We start from the raw sequence: 27,578 nt of genomic DNA on the forward strand, positions 1-27,578 counted from the left end.
AAAATGCTACTGGGGTTGCGTTTGCTGCAGTATTATTGTTTTGATGGTTTTATAGAGTACTTGGTACCATAATTTTATTTTTTCCTGTATGATGCTTTATTTAAAACTTGGAGTACTGTAGCCTTTATTTTATTTATGTCAAGACTTGGACTATGGCTAGGTTTGTTCTCCCGAGGTGCAAAAGATTTGGACCATACGTGGCGTGAAGGTGAATACATGATTTATTTAAACACTATAACTACAAAAAAAAGTACAAACAAAAAGCGCGCACAGTGGCGGAGAAACGACTTGGCTATGAAAACAAATACTTGCACAACGGCAGAAACTATGAACAACAAAAAACACTAACTGTGGCTTAATAAACAAAAACTTACTTGGCATGGAACCGGCATGAAAAAAGAGCAGCAAGGGTCATAAGGGTGTGTGGAGAGTGTGCAGAATCATAAATGTGGGATGTCACCAGAAAGACAAACTGAAAACAATGAACTTAAATACTACAGACATGATTAACGAAAACAGGTGCGTGACTCAAAACGTGAAACAGGTGCGTGACGTGACAGGTGAAAACTAATGGGTTGCTATGGTGACAAACAAGAGTGCACAATGAGTCCAAACGTGGAACAGGTGGAACTAATGGGTAATCATGGAAACAAGACAAGGTAGTGAAAAGCCAGAAACTAAAGGGTCCAATAACTAAACAAAACAAAACATGACTAAAACAAAACATGATTACACAGACATGACAATTTAAGTGACAGTATTATTGTTCTGTTTTGATGGTGGGTTTTATACTTGAGTACTTGGTACCAAAATTGTATTTTTCCCGGTAGGCTGCTTTATTTAAAAAGTTTATTTATTTTTAGTATTGGTATTCTATTTGACAATTGTGGTACTACTGCCATGTTGAGGCCTTGTTGTTCTCTTGTCTTTTGATAGCCTACCTCATGTTGATCTCTTGTTTTTTTTGTTTGTATGTTTACAATAGCTTTTACATTTAAAGTTTTTTGTAAGAAAAAAAAATACTGGACAGTAACCATTGTAACCAAATAATGGCCTGGTGCAGGCTGGTGCAAAAATAAATGAAAGCCTTGTGCAAATAACCGCCTGCTTCTTTTAAACGCCTGTCCCCAAAATCGATTTTGTGAAATAAACGCCTGGGCTACTATTTGGTAATATACGGTAGTTAACGTTATTTTTTTGAAAATATTAGCTCATTTGGAATTTGGTGCTTGCAACATGTTTCAAAAAAGCTGGCACAAGTGGCAAAAAAGACTGAGAAAGTTGAGGAATGCTCATCAAACTCTTATTTGGAACATCCCACAGGTGAACAGGCGAGTGCCATGCTTGGGTATAAAAGCAACTTCCATGAAATGCTCAGTCGTTCACAAACAAGGACGGGGCGAGGGTCACCACTTTGTCAACAAATGCGCGAGCAAATTGTCGAACAGTTTAAGAACAACATTTCTCAACCAGCTATTGCAAGGAATTTAGGGATTTCACCATCTACGGTCCGTAATATCATCAAATGGTTCAGAGAATCTGGAGAAATCACTGCACGTAAACGATGATATTACGGACCTTCGATCCCTCAGGCGGTACTGCATCAAAAAGCGACATCAGTGTGTAAAGGATATCACCACATGGGCTCAGGAACACTTCAGAAAACCACTGTCAGTAACTACAGTTTGTCGCTACATCTGTAAGTGCAAGTTAAAACTCTACTATGCAAAGCCAAAACCAATTATCAATCAATCAATCTTTATTTATATAGCCCTAAATCACAAGTGTCTCAAAGGGCTGCACAAGCCACAACGACATCCTCGGCTCAGATCCCACATCAGGGCAAGGAAAAACTCAACCCAGTGGGATGAGAATGAGAAACCTTGGAGAGGATTGCAGATGTGGGTGACCCGCGCCCCCCCTTTAGGGTGACCGGTGCAATGGACGTCGAGTGGGTCTAGCATAATATTGTGAAAGTCCAGTCCGTAGTGGATCTAACATAATAGTGAGAGTCCAGTCCATAGTGGATCTAACATAATAGTGTGAGAGTCCATAGTGGATCTAACATAATAGTGAAAGTCCAGTCCATAGTGGATCTAACATAATAGTGAGAGTCCAGTCCATAGTGGATCTAACATAATAGTGTGAGAGTCCATAGTGGATCTAACATAATAGTGAGAGTCCAGTCCATAGTGGATCTAACATAATAGTGTGAGAGTCCATAGTGGATCTAACATAATAGTGAAAGTCCAGTCCATAGTGGATCTAACATAATAGTGAGAGTCCAGTCCATAGTGGATCTAACATAATAGTGTGAGAGTCCATAGTGGATCTAACATAATAGTGAAAGTCCAGTCCATAGTGGATCTAACATAATAGTGAGACAATAGTCCATAGTGGATCTAACATAATAGTGAGACAATAGTCCATAGTGGATCTAACATAATAGTGTGAGTCCAGTCCATAGTGGATCTAACATAATAGTGAGAGTCCAGTCCATAGTGGATCTAACATAATAGTGTGAGAGTCCAGTCCATAGTGGATCTAACATAATAGTGAGAGTCCAGTCCATAGTGGATCTAACTTAATAGTGAGAGTCCAGTCCATAGTGGATCCAACATAATGGTGAGAGTCCAGTCCATAGTGGATCTAACATAATAGTGTGAGAGTCCAGTCCATAGTGGATCTAACATAATAGTGAGAGTCCAGTCCATAGTGGATCTAACATAATAGTGAGACTCCAGTCCATAGTGGATCTAACATAATAGTGAGAGTCCAGTCCATAGTGGATCTAACATAATAGTGTGAGAGTCCAGTCTATAGTGGATCTAACATAATAGTGAGAGTCCAGTCCATAGTGGATCTAACATAATAGTGTGAGAGTCCAGTCCATAGTGGATCTAACATAATAGTGAGAGTCCAGTCCATAGTGGATCTAACATAATAGTGTGAGAGTCCAGTCCATAGTGGATCTAACATAATAGTGTGAGAGTTCAGTCCATAGTGGATCCAACATAATGGTGAGAGTCCAGTCCATAGTGGATCTAACATAATAGTGAGAGTCCAGTCCATAGTGGATCTAACATAATAGTGTGAGTCCAGTCCATAGTGGATCTAACATAATAGTGAGAGTCCAGTCCATAGTGGATCTAACATAATAGTGTGAGAGTCCAGTCCATAGTGGATCTAACATAATAGTGTGAGAGTCCAGTCCATAGTGGATCTAACATAATAGTGTGAGAGTCCAGTCCATAGCGGATCTAACATAATAGTGTGAGAGTTCAGTCCATAGTGGATCCAACATAATGGTCAGAGTCCAGTCCATAGTGGATCTAACATAATAGTGAGAGTCCAGTCCATAGTGGATCTAACATAATAGTGTGAGTCCAGTCCATAGTGGATCTAACATAATAGTGAGAGTCCAGTCCATAGTGGATCCAACATAATGGTGAGAGTCCAGTCCATAGTGGATCTAACATAATAGTGAGAGTCCAGTCCATAGTGGATCTAACATAATAGTGTGAGTCCAGTCCATAGTGGATCTAACATAATAGTGTGAGAGTCCAGTCCATAGTGGATCTAACATAATAGTGTGAGAGTCCAGTCCATAGCGGATCTAACATAATAGTGTGAGAGTTCAGTCCATAGTGGATCCAACATAATGGTGAGAGTCCAGTCCATAGTGGATCTAACATAATAGTGAGAGTCCAGTCCATAGTGGATCGAACATAATAGTGTGAGTCCAGTCCATAGTGGATCTAACATAATAGTGAGAGTCCAGTCCATAGTGGATCTAACATAATAGTGTGAGAGTTCAGTCCATAGTGGATCCAACATAATGGTGAGAGTCCAGTCCATAGTGGATCTAACATAATAGTGAGAGTCCAGTCCATAGTGGATCTAACATAATAGTGTGAGTCCAGTCCATAGTGGATCTAACATAATAGTGTGAGAGTCCAGTCCATAGTGGATCTAACATAATAGTGTGAGAGTTCAGTCCATAGTGGATCCAACATAATGGTGAGAGTCCAGTCCATAGTGGATCTAACATAATAGTGAGAGTCCAGTCCATAGTGGATCTAACATAATAGTGTGAGTCCAGTCCATAGTGGATCTAACATAATAGTGAGAGTCCAGTCCATAGTGGATCTAACATAATAGTGTGAGAGTCCAGTCCATAGTGGATCTAACATAATAGTGTGAGAGTCCAGTCCATAGTGGATCTAACATAATAGTGTGAGAGTCCAGTCCATAGCGGATCTAACATAATAGTGTGAGAGTTCAGTCCATAGTGGATCCAACATAATGGTGAGAGTCCAGTCCATAGTGGATCTAACATAATAGTGAGAGTCCAGTCCATAGTGGATCTAACATAATAGTGTGAGTCCAGTCCATAGTGGATCTAACATAATAGTGAGAGTCCAGTCCATAGTGGATCTAACATAATAGTGTGAGAGTCCAGTCCATAGTGGATCTAACATAATAGTGTGAGAGTCCAGTCCATAGTGGATCTAACATAATAGTGAGAATCCAGTCCATAGTGGATCTAACATAATAGTGAGAGTCCAGTCCATAGTGGATCGAACATAATAGTGAGAGTCCAGTCCATAGTGGATCTAACATTATAGTGAGAGTCCAGTCCATAGTGGATCTAACATAATAGTGAGAGCCCAGTCCATAGTGGATCTAACTTAATAGTGAGAGTCCAGTCCATAGTGGATCTAACATAATAGTGTGAGAGTCCAGTCCATAGTGGATCTAACATAATGGTGTGAGAGTCCAGTCCATAGTGGATCTAGCATAATAGTGAGAGTCCAGTCCATAGTGGATCTAACATAATAGTGAGAGTCCAGTCCATAGTGGATCTAACATAATAGTGTGAGTCCAGTCCATAGTGGATCTAACATAATAGTGAGAGTCCAGTCCATAGGGGATCTAACTTAATAGTGTGAGTCCAGTCCATAGTGGATCTAACATAATAGTGTGAGAGTCCAGTCCATAGTGGATCTAACATAATAGTGAGAGTCCAGTCCATAGTGGATCTAACATTATAGTGAGAGTCCAGTCCATAGTGGATCTAACATAATAGTGAGAGTCCAGTCCATAGTGGATCTAACATAATAGTGAAAGTCCAGTCCATAGTGGATTTAACATAATAGTGAGAGTCCAGTCCATAGTGGATCTAACATTATAGTGAGAGTCCAGTCCATAGTGGATCTAACATAATAGTGAGAGTCCAGTCCATAGTGGATCTAACTTAATAGTGAGAGTCCAGTCCATAGTGGATCTAACATAATAGTGTGAGAGTTCAGTCCATAGTGGATCCAACATAATGGTGAGAGTCCAGTCCATAGTGGATCTAACTTAATAGTGTGAGTCCAGTCCATAGTGGATCTAACATAATAGTGTGAGAGTCCAGTCCATAGTGGATCTAACATAATAGTGAGAGTCCAGTCCATAGTGGATCTAACATTATAGTGAGAGTCCAGTCCATAGTGGATCTAACATAATAGTGAGAGTCCAGTCCATAGTGGATCTAACATAATAGTGAAAGTCCAGTCCATAGTGGATTTAACATAATAGTGAGAGTCCAGTCCATAGTGGATCTAACATTATAGTGAGAGTCCAGTCCATAGTGGATCTAACATAATAGTGAGAGTCCAGTCCATAGTGGATCTAACTTAATAGTGAGAGTCCAGTCCATAGTGGATCTAACATAATAGTGTGAGAGTTCAGTCCATAGTGGATCCAACATAATGGTGAGAGTCCAGTCCATAGTGGATCTAACATAATAGTGTGAGTCCAGTCCATAGTGGATCTAACATAATAGTGAGAGTCCAGTCCATAGTGGATCTAACATAATAGTGAGAGTCCAGTCCATAGTGGATCTAACTTAATAGTGAGAGTCCAGTCCATAGTGGATCTAACATAATAGTGTGAGAGTTCAGTCCATAGTGGATCCAACATAATGATGAGAGTCCAGTCCATAGTGAATCTAACATAATAGTGTGAGTCCAGTCCATAGTGGATCTAACATAATAGTGAGAGTCCAGTCCATAGTGGATCTAACATAATAGTGTGAGTCCAGTCCATAGTGGATCTAACATAATAGTGAGAGTCCAGTCCATAGTGGATCTAACATAATAGTGTGAGAGTCCAGTCCATAGTGGATCTAGCATAATAGTGAGAGTCCAGTCCATAGTGGATCTAACATAATAGTGTGAGAGTCCAGTCCATAGTGGATCTAACTTAATAGTGAGAGTCCAGTCCATAGTGGATCTAACATAATAGTGAGATTCCAGTCCATAGTGGATCTAACATAATAGTGAGAGTCCAGTCCATAGTGGATCTAACATAATAGTGAGAGTCCAGTCCATAGTGGGTCTAACTTAATAGTGAGAGTCCAGTCCATAGTGGATCTAACATAATAGTGAGAGTCCAGTCCATAGTGGATCTAACATAATAGTGAGAGTCCAGTCCATAGTGGATCTAACATAATAGTGAGAGTCCAGTCCATAGTGGATCTAACATAATAGTGAGATTCCAGTCCATAGTGGATCTAACATAATAGTGAGAATCCAGTCCATAGTGGATCTAACATAATAGTGAGAGTCCAGTCCATAGTGGATCGAACATAATAGTGAGAGTCCAGTCCATCGTGGATCCAACATAATTCTACTGAGGTAGCATCTCTAACTGTTATCAACAACACCCATGAAATATCTTGTCTTTGCAGTGTATTCAATTAAATTCACACTTTTCAACTTTTTTCAATTTTCATTTCAATTCAATAAGTTGAAAAGGATTTGCAAATCATTGTATTCTGTTTTTATTTACCATTTACACAACGTGACAACTTCACTGGTTTTGGGGTTTTGTACAATACATTGTGCTCTTGTGCTTATTTTAAATGTGCTTTATAAATAAAGTTGATTTGATTTGATTTATGTACGAGTGCGGCATTCCTTGGTGTAATTCCCCCCCGTTTCTCCACCAGGGCACTCTGAGAGGTCGGACGTGGCAGCGGGAGCAGCGTACGGTGAGGAGGATGACGGTGGACTGTGGCGGAGCGTGGTGATTGGCGAGCAGGAACATCGCATTGACATGAAGTGCATTGAGGCCTACAAGAGAGTCATTTCTCATGGAGGTAAAGCATACTTGCCAACCCTCCCGGATTTTCCGGGAGACTCCCGAAATTCAGCGCCTCTCCCGAAAACCTCCCGGGACAAATTTTCTCCCGAAAATCTCCCAAAATTCAGGCGGAGCTGGAGGCCACGCCCCCTCCAGCTCCATGCGGACCTGAGTGACGTGTTGACAGCCTGTTGTACATGCACATGTGACCCACCCATAATGTGTCACATTTTTGTGTTGATTTATTTAGTTTATTTTGTGGTTTGAATTCGTTTTTGGAGCTGTCATTACACATTTATCAGTATTCACATTGGTCAGTAGGGGGCAGTAGGGCGTTTCTTCCCAATTGAATGCTATCACCTGCAGACCGGAAGTGTCTTGTCATTCTGATGAGCGCGACCAGTCTGTGAACAATTGAAACGTCCTGTGTGCTTTTTCCTCCTGTATAACAGGTTAGTTTTGGTGAATCAACTCACTGAATAATATCCATGTGATCTTTATAAGTTTAAGTACACATTCTGATGGTGGAGCCTAACTCTAAAGTGTTTGTGAGTTGTAGTTTGTATTTGTGAATGGATCCAGTGCACAGCTGCAGTAATCAATACAAAATGGCGACGTGAGTGCGCAATGTTTATATAGGAACTTCTGATCCTAATTCAGACTCCCAAATTAGAGCTCCCGTTTTCTTATTGATTTTATAATGTATATTTGTATAATGTGTGTGTTCTGAAATAGTGACAGAGAATAGAACAAGGATGGACAATTCAACCCTTAACTCAACAATGAGTAGAGGAGTGTTATGTGTGTGTATATGTGTAAATAAATGAACACTGAAATTCAAGTATTTCTTTTATTTATACATATATATATATATATATATATATATATATAATATATATATATATATAATAAAATATATATATATATATATAATATATATATATATTAACCACGCCCCCCACCTCCCGAAATCGGAGGTCTCAAGGTTGGCAAGTATGAGGTAAAGACACACTTGGCACTGCTTTAATTCCTTCCATCCTCTCTTTCTGGAGTGTGTTGGGAAGGACGCTGACATGTATGTGTCCGTGTGTGTGTGTGTCAGGTTATTACGCCGAACAGAACGCCATCATCGTGTTTGCCGCCTGCTTCCTGCCAGACAGTGACTGTGACAACTACCACTATGTCATGGAGAACTTGTTTTTGTAAGTAAAGCTGCACTTCAAATACGGTTCAGTACACACATCTACAGTTGTAAGACATATACAGCAGTGTCCTAGGAGTGTATCGATACGTCTTTTTCACTTCCGACACCATGCTGATATCGCAATTTTTAGTATTAGCCGATACCGATTTTGATCTGATACATTATCAGCATGAATCACACATATTTTTGTTTTGTAGTGTGGATTGTGGAATGTTAGAAAAGTAGTTAAAGTACACACACACTAGGTGTGGCGAAAGTATTCTCTGCAGTTGACCCGTCACCCTTGTTCCACCCCCTGGGAGGTGAGGGGAGCAGTGAGCAGCAGCGGTGGCCGCGCCCGGGAATCATTTTTGGTGATTTAACCCCCAATTCCAACCCTTGATGCTGAGTGCCAAGCAAGGTAATGGGTCCCATTTTCATAGAGGAGCTGGACAGGTCCGATGAGGAAATTATCGCATATATACAAAACCCAAAACCAGTGGAGTTGGCACGTTGTGTAAATGGTAAATAAAAACAAAATACAATGATTTGTAAATCCTTTTCAACTTATATTCAATTGAATAGACTGCAAAAACAAGATAGTTAACGTTTAAAAAAAAAAATATTAGCTCATTTGGAATTTGGTGCTTGCAACATGTTTCAAAAAAGCTGGCACAAGTGGCAAAAAAGACTGAGAAAGTTGAGGAATGCTCATCAAACTCTTATTTGGAACATCCCACAGGTGAACAGGTGAGTGCCATGATTGGGTATAAAAGCAGCTTCCATGAAATGCTCAGTCATTCACAAACAAGGACGGGGCGAGGGTCACCACTTTGTCAACAAATGCGTGAGCAAATTGTCGAACAGTTTAAGAACAACATTTCTCAACCAGCTATTGCAAGGAATTCAGGGATTTCACCATCTACGGTCCGTAATATCATCAAATGGTTCAGAGAATCTGGAGAAATCACTGCACTTAAGCGATGATATTACAGACCTTCGATCCCTCAGGCGGTACTGCATCAAAAAGCGACCTCAGTGTGTAAAGGATATCACCACATGGACTCAGGAACACTTCAAAAAACCACTGTCAGTAACTACAGTTTGTCGCTACATCTGTAAGACATATACAGCAGTCTCCTAGGAGTGTATCGATACATCTTTTTCACCTCCGACACCATGCTGATATCGCAATTTTTAGTATTAGCCGATACCGATTTTGATCTGATACATTATCAGCATGAATCACACATATTTTTGTTTTGTAGTGTGGATTGTGGAATGTTAGAAAAGTAGTTAAAGTACACACACACTAGGTGTGGCGAAATTATTCTCACCCTTGTTCCACCCCCTGGGAGGTGAGGGGAGTGAGCAGCAGCGGTGGCCGCGCCCGGGAATCATTTTTGGTGATTTAACCCCCAATTCCAACCCTTGATGCTGAGTGCCAAGCAAGGTAATGGGTCCCATTTTTATAGTCTATGGCAGGGGTCGGCAACCCGCGGCTCTCGGCTCTTTAGCGCCGCCCTAGTGGCTCTCTGGAGCTTTTTCAGAAATGTATGAAAAATGGAAAAAGATGAGGGGGAAAAAAATCTATTTTTTGTTTTAATATGGTTTCTGTAGGAGGACGAACATGACACAAACCTCCCTAATTGTTATAAAGCACACTGTTTGTATAAACATGCTTCACTGATTCGAGTATTTGGCGAGCGCCGTTTTGTCCTACTAATTTTGGCGGTCCTTGAACTCACCGTAGTTTGTTTACATCAGGGGTGCTCACACTTTTTCTGCAGGCGAGCTACTTTTCAATTGATCAAGTCGTGGAGATCTACCTCATTCATATATATAATTTATATTTACTTATTTATGAAATATATGTTTTTGTTAACAAGTTAAAGGTGTTTAATGATAATGCAAGCATGTTTAACACATATAGTTAATATTGTTAATACATTAAAGGTGTTTTAATGATAATACAAGTATGTTTAATACATATAGTTAATATTGTTAACAAGTTAAAGGTGGTTAAAGATAAAACAAGCATGTTTAACACATATAGTTAATATTGTTAACAACTTAAAGGTGGTTAAAGATAATACAAGCATGTTTAACACATATAGTTAATATTGTTAACAAGTTAAATGTGGTTAAAGATAATACAAGCATGTTTAACACATATAGATTCCTTTCTTTCATGAAGACAAGAATATAAGTTGGTGTATTACCTGATTGTGATGACTTGCATTGATTGGAATCAGACAGTGGTGCTGATAACGTCCGCATTTTCGAATGGAGGAGAAAAAAAGTCCTCCATTCTGTCCAATACCACATGAAAGTGGTTGGTTTTTGGCATCTTATTTGTCCAGCTTCCGTACTCCTTTGTATACACTTTACAAGAAATACATTTGTCGGCAAACTCCGTAGGTTGCTAGCTTGTGCACGCCAGCTTTCTGAGACTCTTATTTTGGTAGCGCAGGCAGGATGAAGCAGAGCTTTTATTGTGCAACTGTGCAGTCGGTCTTTGGAGTTTTGACGACAGGTACGGCGCCAGAGTCTGTTGAAATAAAGTGTTTCTCGCCTTCCTGTCGGTAATTTTAATTAATTTTAATCAGAAGACCCTCGGGTGCCGTGAATGTCAATCAAGTGACGAAAGTGACATTTTTAGGACTATTTTTTTAATGCCTGGCTGGTGATCGACTGACACACCCTCCGAGATCGACCGGTAGATCGCGATAGACGTAATGAGCACCCCTGGTTTACATGTATAACTTTCTCCGACTTTCGAGGACGTGTTTTATGTCACTTCTTTTTCTGTCTCATTTTGTCCACCAAACTTTTAAGGTTGTGCATGAAAGGTGAGTTTTGTTGATGTTATTGACTTGTGTGGAGTGGTAATCAGACATATTTGGTCTCTGCATGACTGCAAGCTAATCGATGCTAACATGCTATTTAGGCTAGCTATATGTACATATTGCATCATAATGCCTCATTTGTAGCTATATTTGAGGTCATTTAGTTTCCTTTAAGTCCTCTTAATTCAAATTATATCTCATGACACACTATCTGTATGTAATATGGCTTTTAATTTTTTGCGGCTCCAGACAGATTTTTTTTTGTATTTTTGGTCCAATACGGCTCTTTCAACATTTTGGGTTGCTGACCCCTGGTCTATGGTATGACTCGGACGGGGTTTGAACTCACAACCTACCGATCTCAGGGCGGACACTCTAACCACTCAGCCACTGAGTAGGTGGTTAAGTAGATGGAAAAGGCCTGATCAGGTGAAATTACTCAAAAAGAGAACACTGCGAGCTATGGAAAAACACTATCCCAATGTATTATTACCCGTCTGGAACTAACTTATGCTGTCTTTACGTTGAAGTGGAGTGGTGATTGATTTTTGCGACCCGAATGGCCACAATATTTTTTCTAAGTTGAGCTCATGACTAAGAATGGGTACTAGAGATGCCGATAAATGCTTTAAAAAGTAATATCGGAAATTATCGGTATCGGCTTCAACCCCGAATTTCAGTGCCCCTCCCGAAAATCCCCCGGGGCAACCATTCTCCCGATTTCCACCCGGACAACATTATTGGGGGTGTGCCTTAAAGGCACTGCCTTTAGCGTCCTCTACAACCTGTCGTCACGTCCGCCTTCCCTCCATACAAACAGCGTGCCGGCCCAGTCACATAATATAAGCGGCTTATACACAATCATGACTGAATGCAATGCATACTTGGTCAACAGCCATACAGGTCACACTGAGGGTGGCCGTATAAACAACTTTAACACCGTTACAAATATGCGCCACACTGTGAACCCACACCAAACAAGAATGACAAACACGTTTCGGGAGAACATCCGCACCGTAACACAACAGAACAAATACCCAGAACCCCTTGCAGCACTAACTCTTCCGGGACGCTACAATATACACCCCCCGCTACCCCCTACCCAAACCCCCCCAAATGTCCCAAATTCCAAGCTGCTGTTTTGAGGCATGTTCAAAAAAAAATAATGCACTTTGTGACTTCAATAATAAATATGGCAGTGCCATGTTGGCATTTTTTTTCCCATAACTTGAGTTGATTTACTTTGGAAAACCTTGTTACATTGTTTAATGCATCCAGCGGGGCATCACAACAAAATTAGGCATAATAATGTGTTCATTCCACGACTGTATATATCGGTATCGGTTGATGTCGGAATCGGTAATTAAGAGTTGGACAATATCGGACATCTCTACAAGAGACAATACTATAGAATGAATATGAAGAACTACTCACCCCCAAATCCTCCACTCGACACCTCCGCTCCGGACAGGCTAACCTCCTCCAACCTCTGAGGACAAAGCTACGAACAATGGGAGACCGGGCTTTCTGCTCCGCCGCTCCCAGTCTGTGGAACGCTCTCCCTGACCACCTGAGGGCACCACAGACTGTGGATGCTTTTAAAAAAAAAAAAAGCTTAAAAGCCCTTATTTTTAAAATGGCCTTTTTTTTTTTTAGATATATGCATACTAGTTCTAGCTATTTGGCTGTTCTAGTTTTTATTTGTATAAATTTTTTATTAACTTTTTATTTTTTTAATACACAGTAGCACTTTGAGGCTGTTTACTCAATGTAAAGTACTTTTTACAAATAAAATCTATTATTATTATTATTATACTTTCGAGTAGACAGTGTACAGCTTGTATCGCAGTATAGTTTTACTGTCCACTGAAGATGTGAAGTGAATTATATTTATGTAGCGCTTTTCTCTAGTGACTCAAAGCGCTTTTACATAGTGAAGATGAGTCAACACATGTGAGTAGCAAGATAATGATGTATTACCTACGGTCAAGCATGGTGGCGGTAGCAGCATGGTCTGGGGTTGCATAAGTGCTGCCGATATTGGGGGATCCACGGTTTCCAATCTGACTCATTTTCAGTGAATAGTGCTATAATTCTATACTACTATATAAGATAGTAGTGTACCTTGACCAAAAAAAAAAAAAACTGATAATAATTTGCTAAATAGTATTGGCGTAGTTGTTGTCAGATACCGTCTCCTAGCATTCACACACAATGTTTATGTTCTTATCCAGGTATGTAATAAGCACTTTGGAGCTCATGGTAGCAGAAGACTACATGATCGTCTACCTGAACGGTGCCACACCTCGCAGGAGGATGCCCGGCTTCACCTGGATGAAGAAATGCTACCAAATGATTGACCGCAGGTAGGACGTGCACTACAAGTGTGACTGTGTTGCAAAAGTAATATTATGTACAAGGATTTGTATTTCTTATGCTTTTATTTTGCAGACTGAAGAAGAACTTGAAGATGTTCATCATTGTTCATCCTTCCTGGTTCATAAGAACATTGCTGGGCATCACCAGACCCTTCATCAGGTCCATATAACTTTTGCACTGACTTAACAGCAAAGCTTTTAATGTTGTTCTTTCTGAAAGGGGATCATTTATATTGATGTATAAGACAGTGTAAAGGAAAACTTAACTCTCTCTGACCACCTGCTCATTTAGTATATTGCACGACACATCAGCAACACAACCAGTGTTGTAATAGCGGAAAGGAGCGAAACTGCTGAGCCAGCAAATAATAGTGCTGATTAAAGTTAAAGTAAAAGTACCACTAGGTGTGGCGAAAGTATTCTCTGCATTTGACCCATCACCCTTGATCACCCCCTGGGAGGTGAGGGGAGCAGTGAGCAGCAGCGGTGGCCGCGCCCGGGAATCATTTTTGGTGATTTAACCCCCAATTCCAACCCTTGATGCTGAGTGCCAAACAGGGATGTAATGGGTCCCATTTTTATAGTCTTTGGTATGACTCACGACCTACCGATCTCAGGGCGGAAACTCTAACCACTAGGCCACTGAGTAGGTTACAAAAAAACTCTTTAGAATTGATGCTAAAATACTGGCAGCTGTATTTGCCAAGAATTTACCATCAAATAAATTAGGGCCCATTTTAGTGTTGCCAATCAGCCTATCCCCAGGGTCATGTCCTTAGAGGTGGGAGGACCCGGACAAACCCCACGCAGTCACGGGGAGAACATGCAAACTCCACACAGAAAGACCCCTAGCCCGGGAAATCGAACACAGTACCTCCTCGCTGTGAGGCACGAGCGTTAACCACTGCTTCACCATGCTGCCCCGTCACCAATACTAGTATTTGCAAAATGCCTGTGTGTAATAACGGCACGACAAGTGTAACACCTGAGTTTGACACAGACGGCAGAGAACGACATTTTAAACGCTTTCCCTGACCACCTGAAGGCACCACAGACTGTGAATGCTTTTAAAAAAGGCTTAAAAACCCTTCTTTTTAAAAACAAAAAAAGGCTTCTTTTTTTTAGATGTATGGGTGCTAGTTCTAGCTGTTAGGCTGTTCTAGTTTTTATTTTTTTATTTTTTTTTTACTATTTATTTTACTTGTTTATTTGCGGTTCTAGCGTTGTTGTTTTTTAAATGCACTGTAGCACTTTGAGGTTGTTTGTTCAATGTAAAGTGCTTTTACAAATAAAATCTATTATAATTATTATTATTATATTATTATATATATTATTATTATATTATTATGCATACAAAGGTACTGTAGATAACCTGCACAAACTGACCACTCAACATGCTTTGAATGCAGCTACTGCCATCTTGTGGAGTAAATGGGTTATACTCGTATAGCGCTTTTCTACCTTCAAGGTTTCCACATTCACCCATTCACACACCCATTCACACACTGATGGCGGGAGCTGCCATGCAAGGCCCTAACCACGACCCATCAGGAGCAAGGGTGAAGTGTCTTGCTCAAGGACACAACAGATGTGACAAAGTTGGTAGAAGGTGGGGATTGAACAAGGAACCCTCAGGTCACTCTCCCAACTGCGCCACGCCGTCCTCAGTTCATACAAAACTACAGTCACAGCTGTTTATGTCAAAGTTTTGCAACCTCATTTTAAAAGCCAGTTTTAGGGATGGGTTCCTTTCACATTCCAACTGTTACGGCACCAATTCCTGATACCTGGGAATCTGTATTGCTACCAATTTTGGATGTTTTGTTTGTTCATGTAGTAATGCTGATTTATTTATTATTATTTTTTTATGTACCATTTTTACACTGAACTGATAACTGTGCTCTGTAGTTTTGAAGGTGTTGACATCGCCATGTGAAATCGCTAATGCTAATCAGTAGCATATATATAGCATATCCAACGTAAATTAGGATTGAGCTTGCTCGAAAAGTGGCTAGCCTTCATTTCAAGCGCTTTCTGTCAGACATGCTTGCTTTGATGACATGGAATATTGCAGTTGCGGGCCGTGTGTTTCCCACCTAGGCATTCAGTGATGTCCGACTTCAATGATGATACCATCATTTATGTACCCACAATATAAAACATGTTTTCAGTTATTTCACCTTTTTGTTAAGTACATAACTCCACATGTGTTCATTCATAGTTTAATAATAATAATTATTATAGATTTTATTTGTAAAAAATCACTTTACATTGAGTAAACAACCTCAAAGTGCTACAGTGTATTAAAAATAAATAAATAAAAAGATAATAAAAAATAAATAAAAATAAAAACTAGAACAGCCAAATAGCTAAAACTAGTATGCATATATCTAAAAAAAAAAAAAAAAAAAAGAGGCTTTTTTAAAAAGAAGGGTTTTAAGCCTTTTTTAAAAGCATCCACAGTCTGTGGTGCCCTAAGGTGGTCAGGGAGAGCGTTCCACAGACTTGGAGAGGCGTAGCAGAAAGCCCGGTCTCCCATGTGTAGTTTTGATGCCTTCAGTGACAATTTTCAATGGAAATAGTCATGAAAATAAAGAAAACGCATTGAATGAGAAGGTGTGTCCAAACCTTTGGCCTTTATCAATCAATCAATCAATCAATGTTTATTTATATAGCCCTAAATCACAAGTGTCTCAAAGGGCTGCACAAGCCACAACGACATCCTCGGTACAAAGCCCACATAAGGGCAAGGAAAAACTCACCCCAGTGGGACGTCGATGTGAATGACTATGAGAAACCTTGGAGAGGACCGCATATGTGGGTAACCCCCCCCCCCTCTAGGGAGACCGAATGCAATGGATGTCGAGTGGGTCTAACATAATATTGTGAGAGAACAGTCCATAGTGGATCCAGCTTAACAGTAAGAGTCCAGTCCACAGTGGGGTCAGCAGGAAACCATCCCGAGCGGAGACGGGTCAGCAGTGCAGAGATGTTCCCAACCGATACACAGGCGAGCGGTCCACTCCGGGTCCCGACCCCGGACAGCCAGCACCCCATCCATGGCCACCGGACCTGAGTGTCTCCCCCTCCACAAGGGATAGGGGGGAGCAGAGGAGAGAAGAAAAGAAACGGCAGATCAACTGGTGTAAAAAGGGGGTCTATTCAAAGGCTAGAGTATACAAATGAGTTTTAAGATGGGACTTAAATGCTTCTACTGCTTTTACTGTACATCAGAATTGATTGGAACATTTAATTTATGTCCATAGTGTATTCATGTCTACATGTCTCCGTAAAAATGCGATTTTCCTCCCAATTCGTTGTCTAATTCTGTTTCTTTGTGTTTTCTTCAGCTCAAAGTTCAGCAGTAAGATCAAGTATGTGAGTAGTCTGCAGGAACTGGGCGACATCATCCCCATGGAGTACGTACACATTCCACCCAGCATCATCAAGTGAGTGGGCTTTAAAATGAACACACACACATTGGACATTTCAGTAGGTACACCTGCAGCAGCTACACCTAGGGATGATGTTTGATAAGAAATTATCGAGTTCAAGCCCATTATCGAATCCTCTTATCGAACCGATTCCTTATCGATTCTCTTATCGAATCCAGATAGGTTGTTGTATATGGAAAAAAACACAATATTTGGTTTAACAAAATCTCACTTTTATTTTATAAGAATAAAATAAAATAAATAAATATTGACTGTTACCCACCTAAAAAAATTAAATAAATAAATATTGACTGTCGTTACCCATAGTATATTAAGTGGGATTTTTCAGAAAAACTAAAATATACAGTAACACAAAAACAACCTGTCTCTGTGGTCACTATAGGTGTATAAATAATAATATAGTGTTAAATAAAATCAGTCCCTTAGGCACAAAACTGAAAATAATACAGCCCTCCACAAAGTGCACTTCTGCTGCTATTGGAACATACTAGCTACACACACAGGCAGACAGCTAACAAACAAACCAAGACGTCTCATAAAGTTCCAAAGCAGATTAATCCATTTAGGCTCTTTATTGTTGTTGATCTTGCTTTGTCTTTTCCTATCTTTACTTTTGTCTTGCACTGGACTGTTATTTTTATTTTTTTTAAACTGAAATACAAACAATGACAAATGTATAATCTATGTGATTCAATTAACATACTGAAATTTAATACACAATATGTAAATATTAGCTTCACACAAATACACAGTACTATCATCAAATAAATACTTCTGAGTGTTGAAACTATTTCGATGGAGGAAATACACGACTGGCAGCCATTTTAAGTCCTCAAAACATCCATTGAAACAGTGCACAAAAATAGTTTTTCAATAAACACCTTAGTATCAAATTTAACCACTTTCCACCTTAATTTTGAGTTACATAAACAAGTTAAACAGTTTACTTACAGACTTATCTTTTCCAAGGCTTGTAAGAGCTAACACAACTTGTCTACTTCTCAAGTGTCTCATGAACTTAACTGACGTCGCCAACCCGGAAGTGCCCAAACTAATGACGCGTAGGATTTTCATATGGCCACAAGGTGTCAGTAGGAGTCTACAACAGTGGTTCTTAACCTTGTTGGAGGTACCGAACCCAACCAGTTTCATATGCGCATTCACCGAACCCTTCTTCAGTGAAAAATAAAATGTTTTTTTTTCAAATTCAAGACAAAGTTATGTTTTTTTACTGGTACACAAAATTAACCATGCATGAACATCACCTTGTTCAAAGAACAAAACCAACACAGTGCATGAACTCACAACAAATTACACACCTGCAAATCAGATGGAAATTAGAGGGAACATTGTTTGGGAGTATCCATAATATGCCGAATTAGAGAAGTTTTTATTTTCACGATGAGTTGGGTGTGTCTTGAACTCTGCGGCAGAGGCTCCGCCGAACCCCTGAGGCCGACTCACCGAACCCCTAGGGTTCGATCGAACCCAGGTTAAGAACCACTGGTCTACAATCAAATGGGCATAACATTGCCGTCCCACAGGGCATTTCCTGTGGGAAGGGATTCGTTCCCAGGGATTCGAATAAAGAACCAACTCTTTTTCTTTACTATAGTGGCCTTGATAATGGGAACCGGTTCTCAAAAAGGGATTCGAGTCCATGGAATCGGTTCTTTTCTTATCGAACAACCGGGAGAACCGGTTTCGAACATCATCCCTAGCTACACCGCATACAAGCGCCAAACCGAATATACAAAATGTTTATTAATGTGGTCGTAAAGGCATCATGTTTGTATCGGAAGTTATAAGATAGTGCAGGTGTATCAATAGAATATGCTAAAGTGATCAATAGGGTAAACATGCAGCAATGCCCAAACACAGAAATTATACAACATTTAAAAACACACTGATACTAACACAAATACAATGGGGAAAATGCTGAATATTAAAAAGGCTGCAGTCACAGGATTAAAAACAAATGCAAAAGAAAAATGCTGCATTGCCAAAAAAAACAACAACCCCCAAAACACATGACTCAACCAGACTACCAGAGGTGCCAAACCTGAAGGATATCTGTCTTAGAAGGCATGAAGAAAGTTGGCTGACAAAAAAAAAAAATGTCCGTCGTTGTTGAACACTTGACTGTAAATCCTTGGTTGCTTTATAATACTGTAAAATACTACACTTTAAGGGCCTGATCTACTATGATCCAAATTACAAGTGCTAAATAGCGTGTGCAAACTGTTACTGTACTGTTAGTAGGCGTGTTGCAGGTGATCTACTAAGACCACGTGTACAATTGCAGACCGCCCTATGTGCCTATTTCAAAGGAAACTGCACTTTTGTGGGAATTTTACCTATCGTTCACAATCCTTCCATCCCTTTTCTACCGCTTGTCCCTTTTGGGGTGGCGGGGGTGGGGGGGTGCTGTAGCCTATCTCAGCTGCATTCGGGCGGTAGGCGGGGTACACCCTGGACAAGTTCACCATCCTTATGAAAGATAAAAAGACCAAATGTTTTTTTGTTGTTTTTTTGTATAGTAATTTGTAATACTGTATTTTTCGGACTATAAGTCGCTCCGGAGTATAAGTCGCACTGGCTGAAAATGCATAATAAAGAAGGAAAAAAAACATATATAAGTCGCATTTTTTGGGGAAATGTATTTGATAAAAGCCAACACCAAGAATAGACATTTGAAAGGCAATTTAAAATAAATAAAGAATAGTGAACAACAGGCTGAATAAGTGTACGTTATATGAGGCATAAATAACCAACTGGTATGTTAACGTAACATATTATGGTAAGAGTCATTCAAATAACTATAACATATAGAACATGCTATACGTTTACTAAACAATCTGTCACTCCTAATCGCTAAATCCCATGAAATCTTATACGTCTAGTCTCTTACGTGAATGAGATAAATAATATTATTTGATATTTTACAGTAATGTGTTAACAATTTCACACATAAGTATAAGTCGCACCCCCGGCCAAACTATGAAAAAAACTGCGACTCATAGTCCGAAAAATGCGGTACTTGGCTTGTTGTAGATGCCTAACAATGCAGCTAATGGGAGCAACTTATTCTGGCGCTAAATCACTTTCAGAATGCATTCAAAAACTGCCAACAAGACTCCATTTACGTTCCGTAACCTGTATAATAAGTAAGCTGTAGACTTTATTGTAAGAGCGAACACTGAGGAGCTCTTTTTCTATCCTAGTAACTAGAGATGTCCGATATTATCGGCCGATAAATGCTTTAAAATGTAAATTATCGGTATCTGTTTAAAAAAGTAAAATTTATGACTTTTTAAAACGCCGCTGTACGGAGTGCTACACGGATGTAGGGAGAAGTACAGAGCAGTTGCGTCTCCCAGTCATACTTGCCAACTAGGGATGTCCGATAATGGCTTTTTTGCCGATATTCCGATATTGTCCAACTCTTAATTACCGATATCAATCGATACCGATATATACAGTCGTGGAATTAACACATTATTATGCCTAATTTGGACAACCAGGTATGGTGAAGATAAGGTCCTTTTTTTTTTAAAAATTTGATAAAATAAAATAAGATAATTAAATTTAAAAAAAATTTTGAATAAAAAAAACAAAACAGTTACATAGAAACTAGTAATTAATGAAAATTAGTCAAATTAACTGTTAAAGGTTAGTACTATTCGTGGACCAGCAGCACGCACAATCATGTGTGCTTACGGACTGTATCCCTTGCAGACTGTATTGATATATATTGATATATAATGTAGGAACCAGAATATTAATAACAGAAAGAAACAACCCTTTTGTGTGAATGAGTGTAAATGTTTTTTTTTGGGTTGGTGCACTAATTGTAAGTGTATCTTGTGTTTTTTATGTTGATTTAATGAAAAAACAATTTAAAAAAACGATACCGATAAAAAAAACAAAAACGATATCGATAATTTCCGTTATTACATTTTAAAGCATTTATTGGCCGATATTATCGGACATCTCTATTGCCAACCCTCCCGATTTTCCCGGGAGACTCACGAATTTCAGTGCCCCTCCCGAAAATCTCCCAGGACAAACATTGTCCTGAATTTCTCCCGATTTCCACCCAGACAATAATATTGGGGGCGTGCCTTAAAGGCACTGCCTTTGCGTGCCGGCCCAATCGCATGATATCCACGGCTTTTCACACACACAAGTGAATGCAATCATACTTGGTCAACAGCCATAAAGGTCACACTGAGGTTGGCCGTATAAACAACTTTAACACTGTTACAAATATGCGCCACACTGTGAACCCACACCAAACAAGAATGACAAACACATTTCGGGAGAACATCCGCACCGTAACACAACATAAACACAACAGAACAAATACCCAGAACCCCTTGCAGCACTATCTATTACCCCACCCCAACCTCCTCATGCTCTCTCAGGGAGAGCATGTCCAAAATTCCAAGCTGCTGTTTTGAGGCATGTTAAAGAAAATAATGCACTTTGTGACTTCAATAATAAATATGGCAGTGCCATGTTGGCATTTTTTTTTTCCATAACTTGAGTTGATTTATTTAGGAAAACCTTGTTACATTGTTTAATGCATCCAGCGGGGCATCACAACAAAATTAGGCATAATAATGTGTTATAATTCCACGACTATATATCGGTATCGGTTGATTAAGAGTTGGACAATATCGGAACATCGGATATCGGCAAAAAAGCCATTATCGGACATCTCTACTTTTTTGATAACGGTTGCAATTGCGTACTTGTTTCTTCCATATTCGCGAGCCAATCCTTGTGCAGCGGCGCCACCGCCGCCGTCTACTCCTCGCAAACATGTAAACAGGATGTGACGTCGGGGGGCCCGCCTCTTAAAAACGGTGTGTGCAGGAAGCGATGTCATCAAACAGCCCGGCCCGCAAAATGAATAAATGAATGACGCAATCGTGCACAACGAGGCATATTTGGCTTGATCTAAATGTTTGTAGACCGAAGAGAACGCAGATAGAGGCTTTTGTGAATGAAGGTTCCACTGTACATGCAAAGCTTCAGTAGATCAGGCCCAAAGTCTTTAAAGACAGATATCCCTCAGGTTTGGCAACCCTGGTCGCATAACTTGTGTTTTTTTGTTTCTGTGGAGTTTTAGCGTCTATTTGTATGTGTTTTTGGATTATTTCTGTGTTTGGGGCCTTGGGGTGTTGCTGTGAGTTTTCCCCCGTTGGCCAACATGGTATGCTTAGTGAACTAATAGCTCAAAGTATGGTACATACACGTAAATACAGAGACGCCGCATTGAGCGTTAAAACCTACGTTGACCCCATATTGGAATCTACCATGTGCTGCATGGAATTATACCAAGTGGTTTATAGTGAAAAACCAGATCTCATGGGATAAATGTTGGTTTGGTGCTTACCTGCAGTAAACACTCATAATCAGCACTATAAAAGGTACATATGCTGTTTTTGATGCCTATAGTTTCCGAAATGTATTAGTGTGTGAAAATTGGTAAATAAAAGGCATTTAAGGGGAACTGCACTTTTTTGGAAAACGTTAACAATCATTATGAAAGACATGACAAGGGATGTATTCTGTAAATAAACGTAAATAAATGTCCTGAGGTGTACACACTGCAAAAAGTCAGTGTTCAAAAAAAAAGAATAAAAATCACAAAAATTAGGGGTATTTTATTTGAACTAAGCAACATTATCTGCCAATAGAACAAGAAAATTTGGCTTGTCAAGACTTTTCAAAACAAGTAAAATTAGCTAACCTCAATGAACCCAAAAATACCTTAAAATAAGTATATCCTCACTAATAACAACTGTACTACTATATGAGTACGTAAACTGCAAAAAGTGAAATCCACCCATCCATCCATCTTCTTCCGCCTATCCGAGGTCGGGTCACGGGGGCAGCAGCCTAAGCAGGGAAGTCCAGACTTCCCTCTCCCCAGCCACCTCGTCCAGCTCCTCCCGGGGGATCCCGAGGCGTTCCCAGGCCAGCCGGGAGACATAGTCTTCCCAACGTGTCCTGGGTCTTCCCCGTGGCCTCCTACCGGTTGGACGTGTCCTAAACACCTCCCTAGGGAGGCGGCCTGACCAGATGCCCGAACCACCTCATCTGGCTCCTCTCGATGTGGAGGAGCAGTGGCTTTACTTTGAGCTCCCCCCGGATGGCAGAGCTTCTCACCCTATTTCTAAGGGAGAGCCCCGCCACCCGGCGGAGGAAACTCATTTCGGCCGCCTGTACCCGTGATCTTGTCCTTTCGGTCATAACCCAAAGCTCATGACCATAGGTGAGGATGGGAACGTAGATCGACCGGTAAATTGAGAGCTTTGCCTTCCGGCTCAGCTCCTTCTTCACCACAACGGATCGATACAGCGTCCGCATTACTGAAGACGCCGCACCGATCCGCCTGTCGATCTCACCATTCACTCTTCCCTCACTCGTGAACAAGACTCCGAGGTACTTGAACTCCTCCACTTGGGGCAAGATCTCCTCCCCAACCCGGAGATGGCACTCCACCCTTTTCCGGGCGAGAACCATGGTTCAAAAAGTGAAATCTAAGTAAGATTAAATATCTCAAATAAAGGTGATATTTGCTTATTTTCTGTCTGATAAGATAATTCTTCTCACTAAGCAGATTTTATGTTGGAATGTTTTACTTGTTTTAAGTGTTTTGGTCCTAAATGATCTCAGTAAGATATTACAGCTTGTTGCTGAGATTTGATGACCTATATTGAGTAAAACATGCTTGAAACTAGAATATCAACTGTTGCAAAGCTGTGTCATCAACACTCACAAGTATAAAACTACTTTTTTAAAGTAATCATTTCTTAGTTCTAGCATGAAGAAGAAAAAAAATCATGATTTTGACACAAATGTGTCTCATAATTAAAACAGATGACAGCCAAATGGACTTTGCTGTTTTATTTTCAATGAAACAATAGAAAACACGTACTCATATAGTAGTACAGTTGGCACAGTACAGTAAACTGACAGTTAATATTTAAACATTTGATATTTCTAACAATTTTGAACAGAAATAGTTCATGTACATTCAGATGAATTCTTCAAAATTACAATAAAAAAAAAATTATATATGTATAAATGCGCACTAATTGACTGAAAGAGCACGCACTTGGCGCGATTGTGTCATGTTATCAATGGAAAAATGCATTTTTAGACAATATGATTTGCCTGAACGGCGAGTAGACCCCGAGAGTAACAAGCGGTTGCCTTGTTGCATTTCCATTAAGAACAATAAATTAGTTTTTAGTATAAATTTGCTGGTTTCAAGAAATGTAATGCCGAGCGAATATCATTATGTCAAGATAATGGCACTAGCATTTACTTCATTTGAGAATATTTTTCAACATATTGAGCAAAAAGTTCTTTTTTTTTTTTTTTATACCAAGAAAAGTTTCAGTATATCAGTATGTGGAATTAAATTATGGAATGGATTAAGCAAAGCAATCAAACAATGTACTAATATGATCCACTTCAAGAAACTCTTCAAACTTAAAGTGTTTACAAAGTACAAAGAAGAAGAACCATGATAAACATTCTGAACTTATTTAACTCATCCATTCTTTCACTCACAAAATAATCTTATTTATCTCAACATATGAAATGTAATTTACTTCACCAATTATTTTTTATTTACTTATTTTTATTGTGATTACTTATGGAGTATATTGTGAATAAATTGAGAACAGGAAGTGAACAAAAGTTTTAGCAACTGTTATGTAAAAGAAAAGGGGTAGGATTAAATAAGCTCTGCTTCTTCCTACTCCTTTTCGAACATGTTGAAAAGAGAAACTGGAGATTGTGGTGTATCATGTTGTATGCTTGCATGTTCGAAATAAACTCAAACTCAAAGTGCACTTGTTATTAGTGAGAATATACTTATTTTAAGGTGTATTTGGGTTCATTGAGGTTAGCTAATTTTACTTGTTTTGAAAAGTCTTGACAAGCCGGATTTTCTTGTTCTATTGGCGGATAATTTTGCTTAGTTCAAATAAAATACCCCTCATTTTTGTATTTTTTTTTCTTGTTTTTGAACACTGACTTTTTGCAGTGTATTTTCTATTGTTTCACTGAAAATAAAACAGCAAAGTCAATTTGGCTGTCATCTGTTTTAATTATGAGACACAATTGTGTCAAAGTCATGACTTTTTTTTTTCATGCTTGAAGTAAGAAATGATTACTTTAAAAAAGTAGTTTTATTTATTGGCACAACACCCCTAAAGGGACAATGCGGGAAAGTCCTAGTTGGAAATACAGCCGCATTAACTCCCGAACTGCCGTTTTCACACAGACCTCAAACCATCCGCACGCATCCAATGCTTTCTCATGCGCACCAGAAACTATCTGGTGCGCACCAGATACATATCTCGTGCGCACCAGATATGTATCTCGTGAGCATGTGAAACTTTTGCGTGCGCACAAGATACATATCTAAAAAAATGTTTTCCCCTATGTCCCTTTAGAGGCTCCATAAGGTTGTCAATAAAGGTGTCAGGTGTCAAACACTGATGACATCTATTAAACCAGACAAGAAGCAAAGAAATAAACAGAGACAGAATCAAATTTGGCTCAATTGAGGAGAAACGCGGCAACTGTACTCTCTGTACAGTCTTCCACCACGCTCTGGTGAAAGATTGTACTTTGTATTTGGACTTTCCTTGTTTACATAACAACATCTGTTTCTAAAGGAATGGGGGGTATGTAAACAGCCATTGTTTTCCGTCACATTAACACAAAAGAAAAAGATGCCTCGGGCTTGGGCTAGTCCTGGATTGAGCTTGGGCAAGTCTTGGATGACAACAGATAACCCCCATCCCGTCTCCTCCCATCGTACACAATGGAATTTTCCAAGCCTTTGCTTGGTGGGAACTTAGAGAACGGAAAGTTTTTTGATAATTTAACATACAATTTTTCTGACAAAAGGCATCAAAACTATGTGGAGTTATGTACAAAAAAAGGTGAAATAACTGAAAACATGTTTTATATTCTAGTTCAGGGGTAGGGAACCTATGGCTCTAGAGCCAGATGTGGCTCTTTTGATGACTGCATCTGGCTCTCAGATAACTCTTAGCTGACGTTACTTAACAGGATAAGTACTGAATAATTCCGCTGGTAATCACAGTGTTAAAAATAACGTTCAAAATATAAAACATAATGCATTTTAATCCATCCATCCGTTTTCTACCGCACCTGTTCAAGAAGTCGCATTAATGGTAAGAAGTATTTTATGTATTATTGGTTAGCTTCAAGTGGAGGAGTTCAAGTACCTCGGAGTCTTGTTCACGAGTGAGGGAAGAGTGGATCGTGAGATCGACAGGCGGATCGGTGCGCCGTCTTCAGTAATGCGGACGCTGTATCGATCCGTTGTGGTGAAGAAGGAGCTGAGCCGGAAGGCAAAGCTCTCAATTTACCGGTCGATCTACGTTCCCATCCTCACCTATGGTCATGAGCTTTGGGTTATGACCGAAAGGACAAGATCACGGGTACAAGCCGCCAAAATGAGTTTCCCCCGCCGGGTGGCGGGGCTCTCCCTTAGAGATAGGGTGAGAAGCTCTGTTATCCGGGAGGAACTCAAAGTAAAGCCGCTGCTCCTCCACATCGAGAGGAGCCAGATGAGCTGGTTCGGGCATCTGGTCAAGATGCCACCCGATTGCCTCCCTCGGGAGGTGTTTAGGGCACGTCCGACCGGTAGGAGGCCACGGGGAAGACCCAGGACACGTTGGGAAGACTATGTCTCCCGGCTGGCCTGGGAACGCCTCGGGATCCCCCGGGAGGAGCTGGACGTAGTGGCTGGGGAGAGGGAAGTATGGGCTTCCCTGCTTAGGCTGCTGCCCCCGCAACCCGACCTCGGATAAGCGGAAGAAGATGGATGGATGGATGGATGGATGGTTAGCTTCAGAATAACAATGTTATTAAAAAGAATGAGAGACTTATTATACTCTAAAAATGTTGGTCTTACTTAAAAATGCATGTATTTAGTTGTATTCAGCGTTAAAAAAAAATATTATATGGAAATACATTTTAAAATATTTGGCTTTCATGGCTCTCTCAGCCAAAAAGGTTCCCGACCCCTGTTCTAGTTTCTTCAAAATAGCCACCCTTTGCTCTGATTACTGCTTTGCACACTCTTGGCATTCTCTCGATGAGCTTCAAGAGGTAGTCACCTGAAATGGTTTTCACTTCACAGGTGTCATGGTTGTGATGCCTTCAGTGACAATCTACAATGTAAATAGCATACCTGCCAACTACTCCGGTTTTCCCGTAATTAGTACGGTTTTCATCAACCTATTTCGGGTTACGGTTGCAGTGATAAAAAAATACGGTTTTTCATTAATTTAAAAAAATTTTTTTTTTTAAAGTTTTATTCACGAAATCGCGTAACAACAATGACAATCGACACTGCTTCCCGTAACTTCCTATCGAGCCATTCCGAATGCCATGCGCGAGGCTATTTATAGCACCGCTGCCAAGCACAAGGCACCGTTTGTTTCCAAACGAGCGAACGATCATGGAATCAGCCGGAGAAAAATCGCAAACGAGTCTTAAACCGAAAAGAAAACTG

General features: G+C 40.0%; 1 protein-coding gene across 6 annotated transcripts in view; it reads left to right on the plus strand.

The window, feature by feature from the left end:
• The window catches only part of LOC133578811 (uncharacterized), a 180,012-nt gene that overhangs the window by 122,441 nt on the left and 29,993 nt on the right, over positions 1 to 27,578 (plus strand). For all 6 annotated transcript variants that reach the window (XR_009811881.1, XM_061933304.1, XM_061933319.1 and 3 more), the window contains 5 exons: positions 6,998 to 7,147; positions 8,234 to 8,333; positions 13,398 to 13,529; positions 13,615 to 13,701; positions 16,892 to 16,990. Coding sequence is in view for 5 of the 6 variants with exons in the window: in XM_061933304.1 (XP_061789288.1) it covers positions 6,998 to 7,147; positions 8,234 to 8,333; positions 13,398 to 13,529; positions 13,615 to 13,701; positions 16,892 to 16,990 (568 nt within the window). In the remaining variant the exon portion in view is untranslated. The remainder of the gene's footprint in view (positions 1 to 6,997; positions 7,148 to 8,233; positions 8,334 to 13,397; positions 13,530 to 13,614; positions 13,702 to 16,891; positions 16,991 to 27,578) is intronic.

This window comes from Nerophis lumbriciformis, linkage group LG03, assembly GCF_033978685.3.
Source record: "Nerophis lumbriciformis linkage group LG03, RoL_Nlum_v2.1, whole genome shotgun sequence".
NCBI lineage: Eukaryota > Metazoa > Chordata > Actinopteri > Syngnathiformes > Syngnathidae > Nerophis > Nerophis lumbriciformis.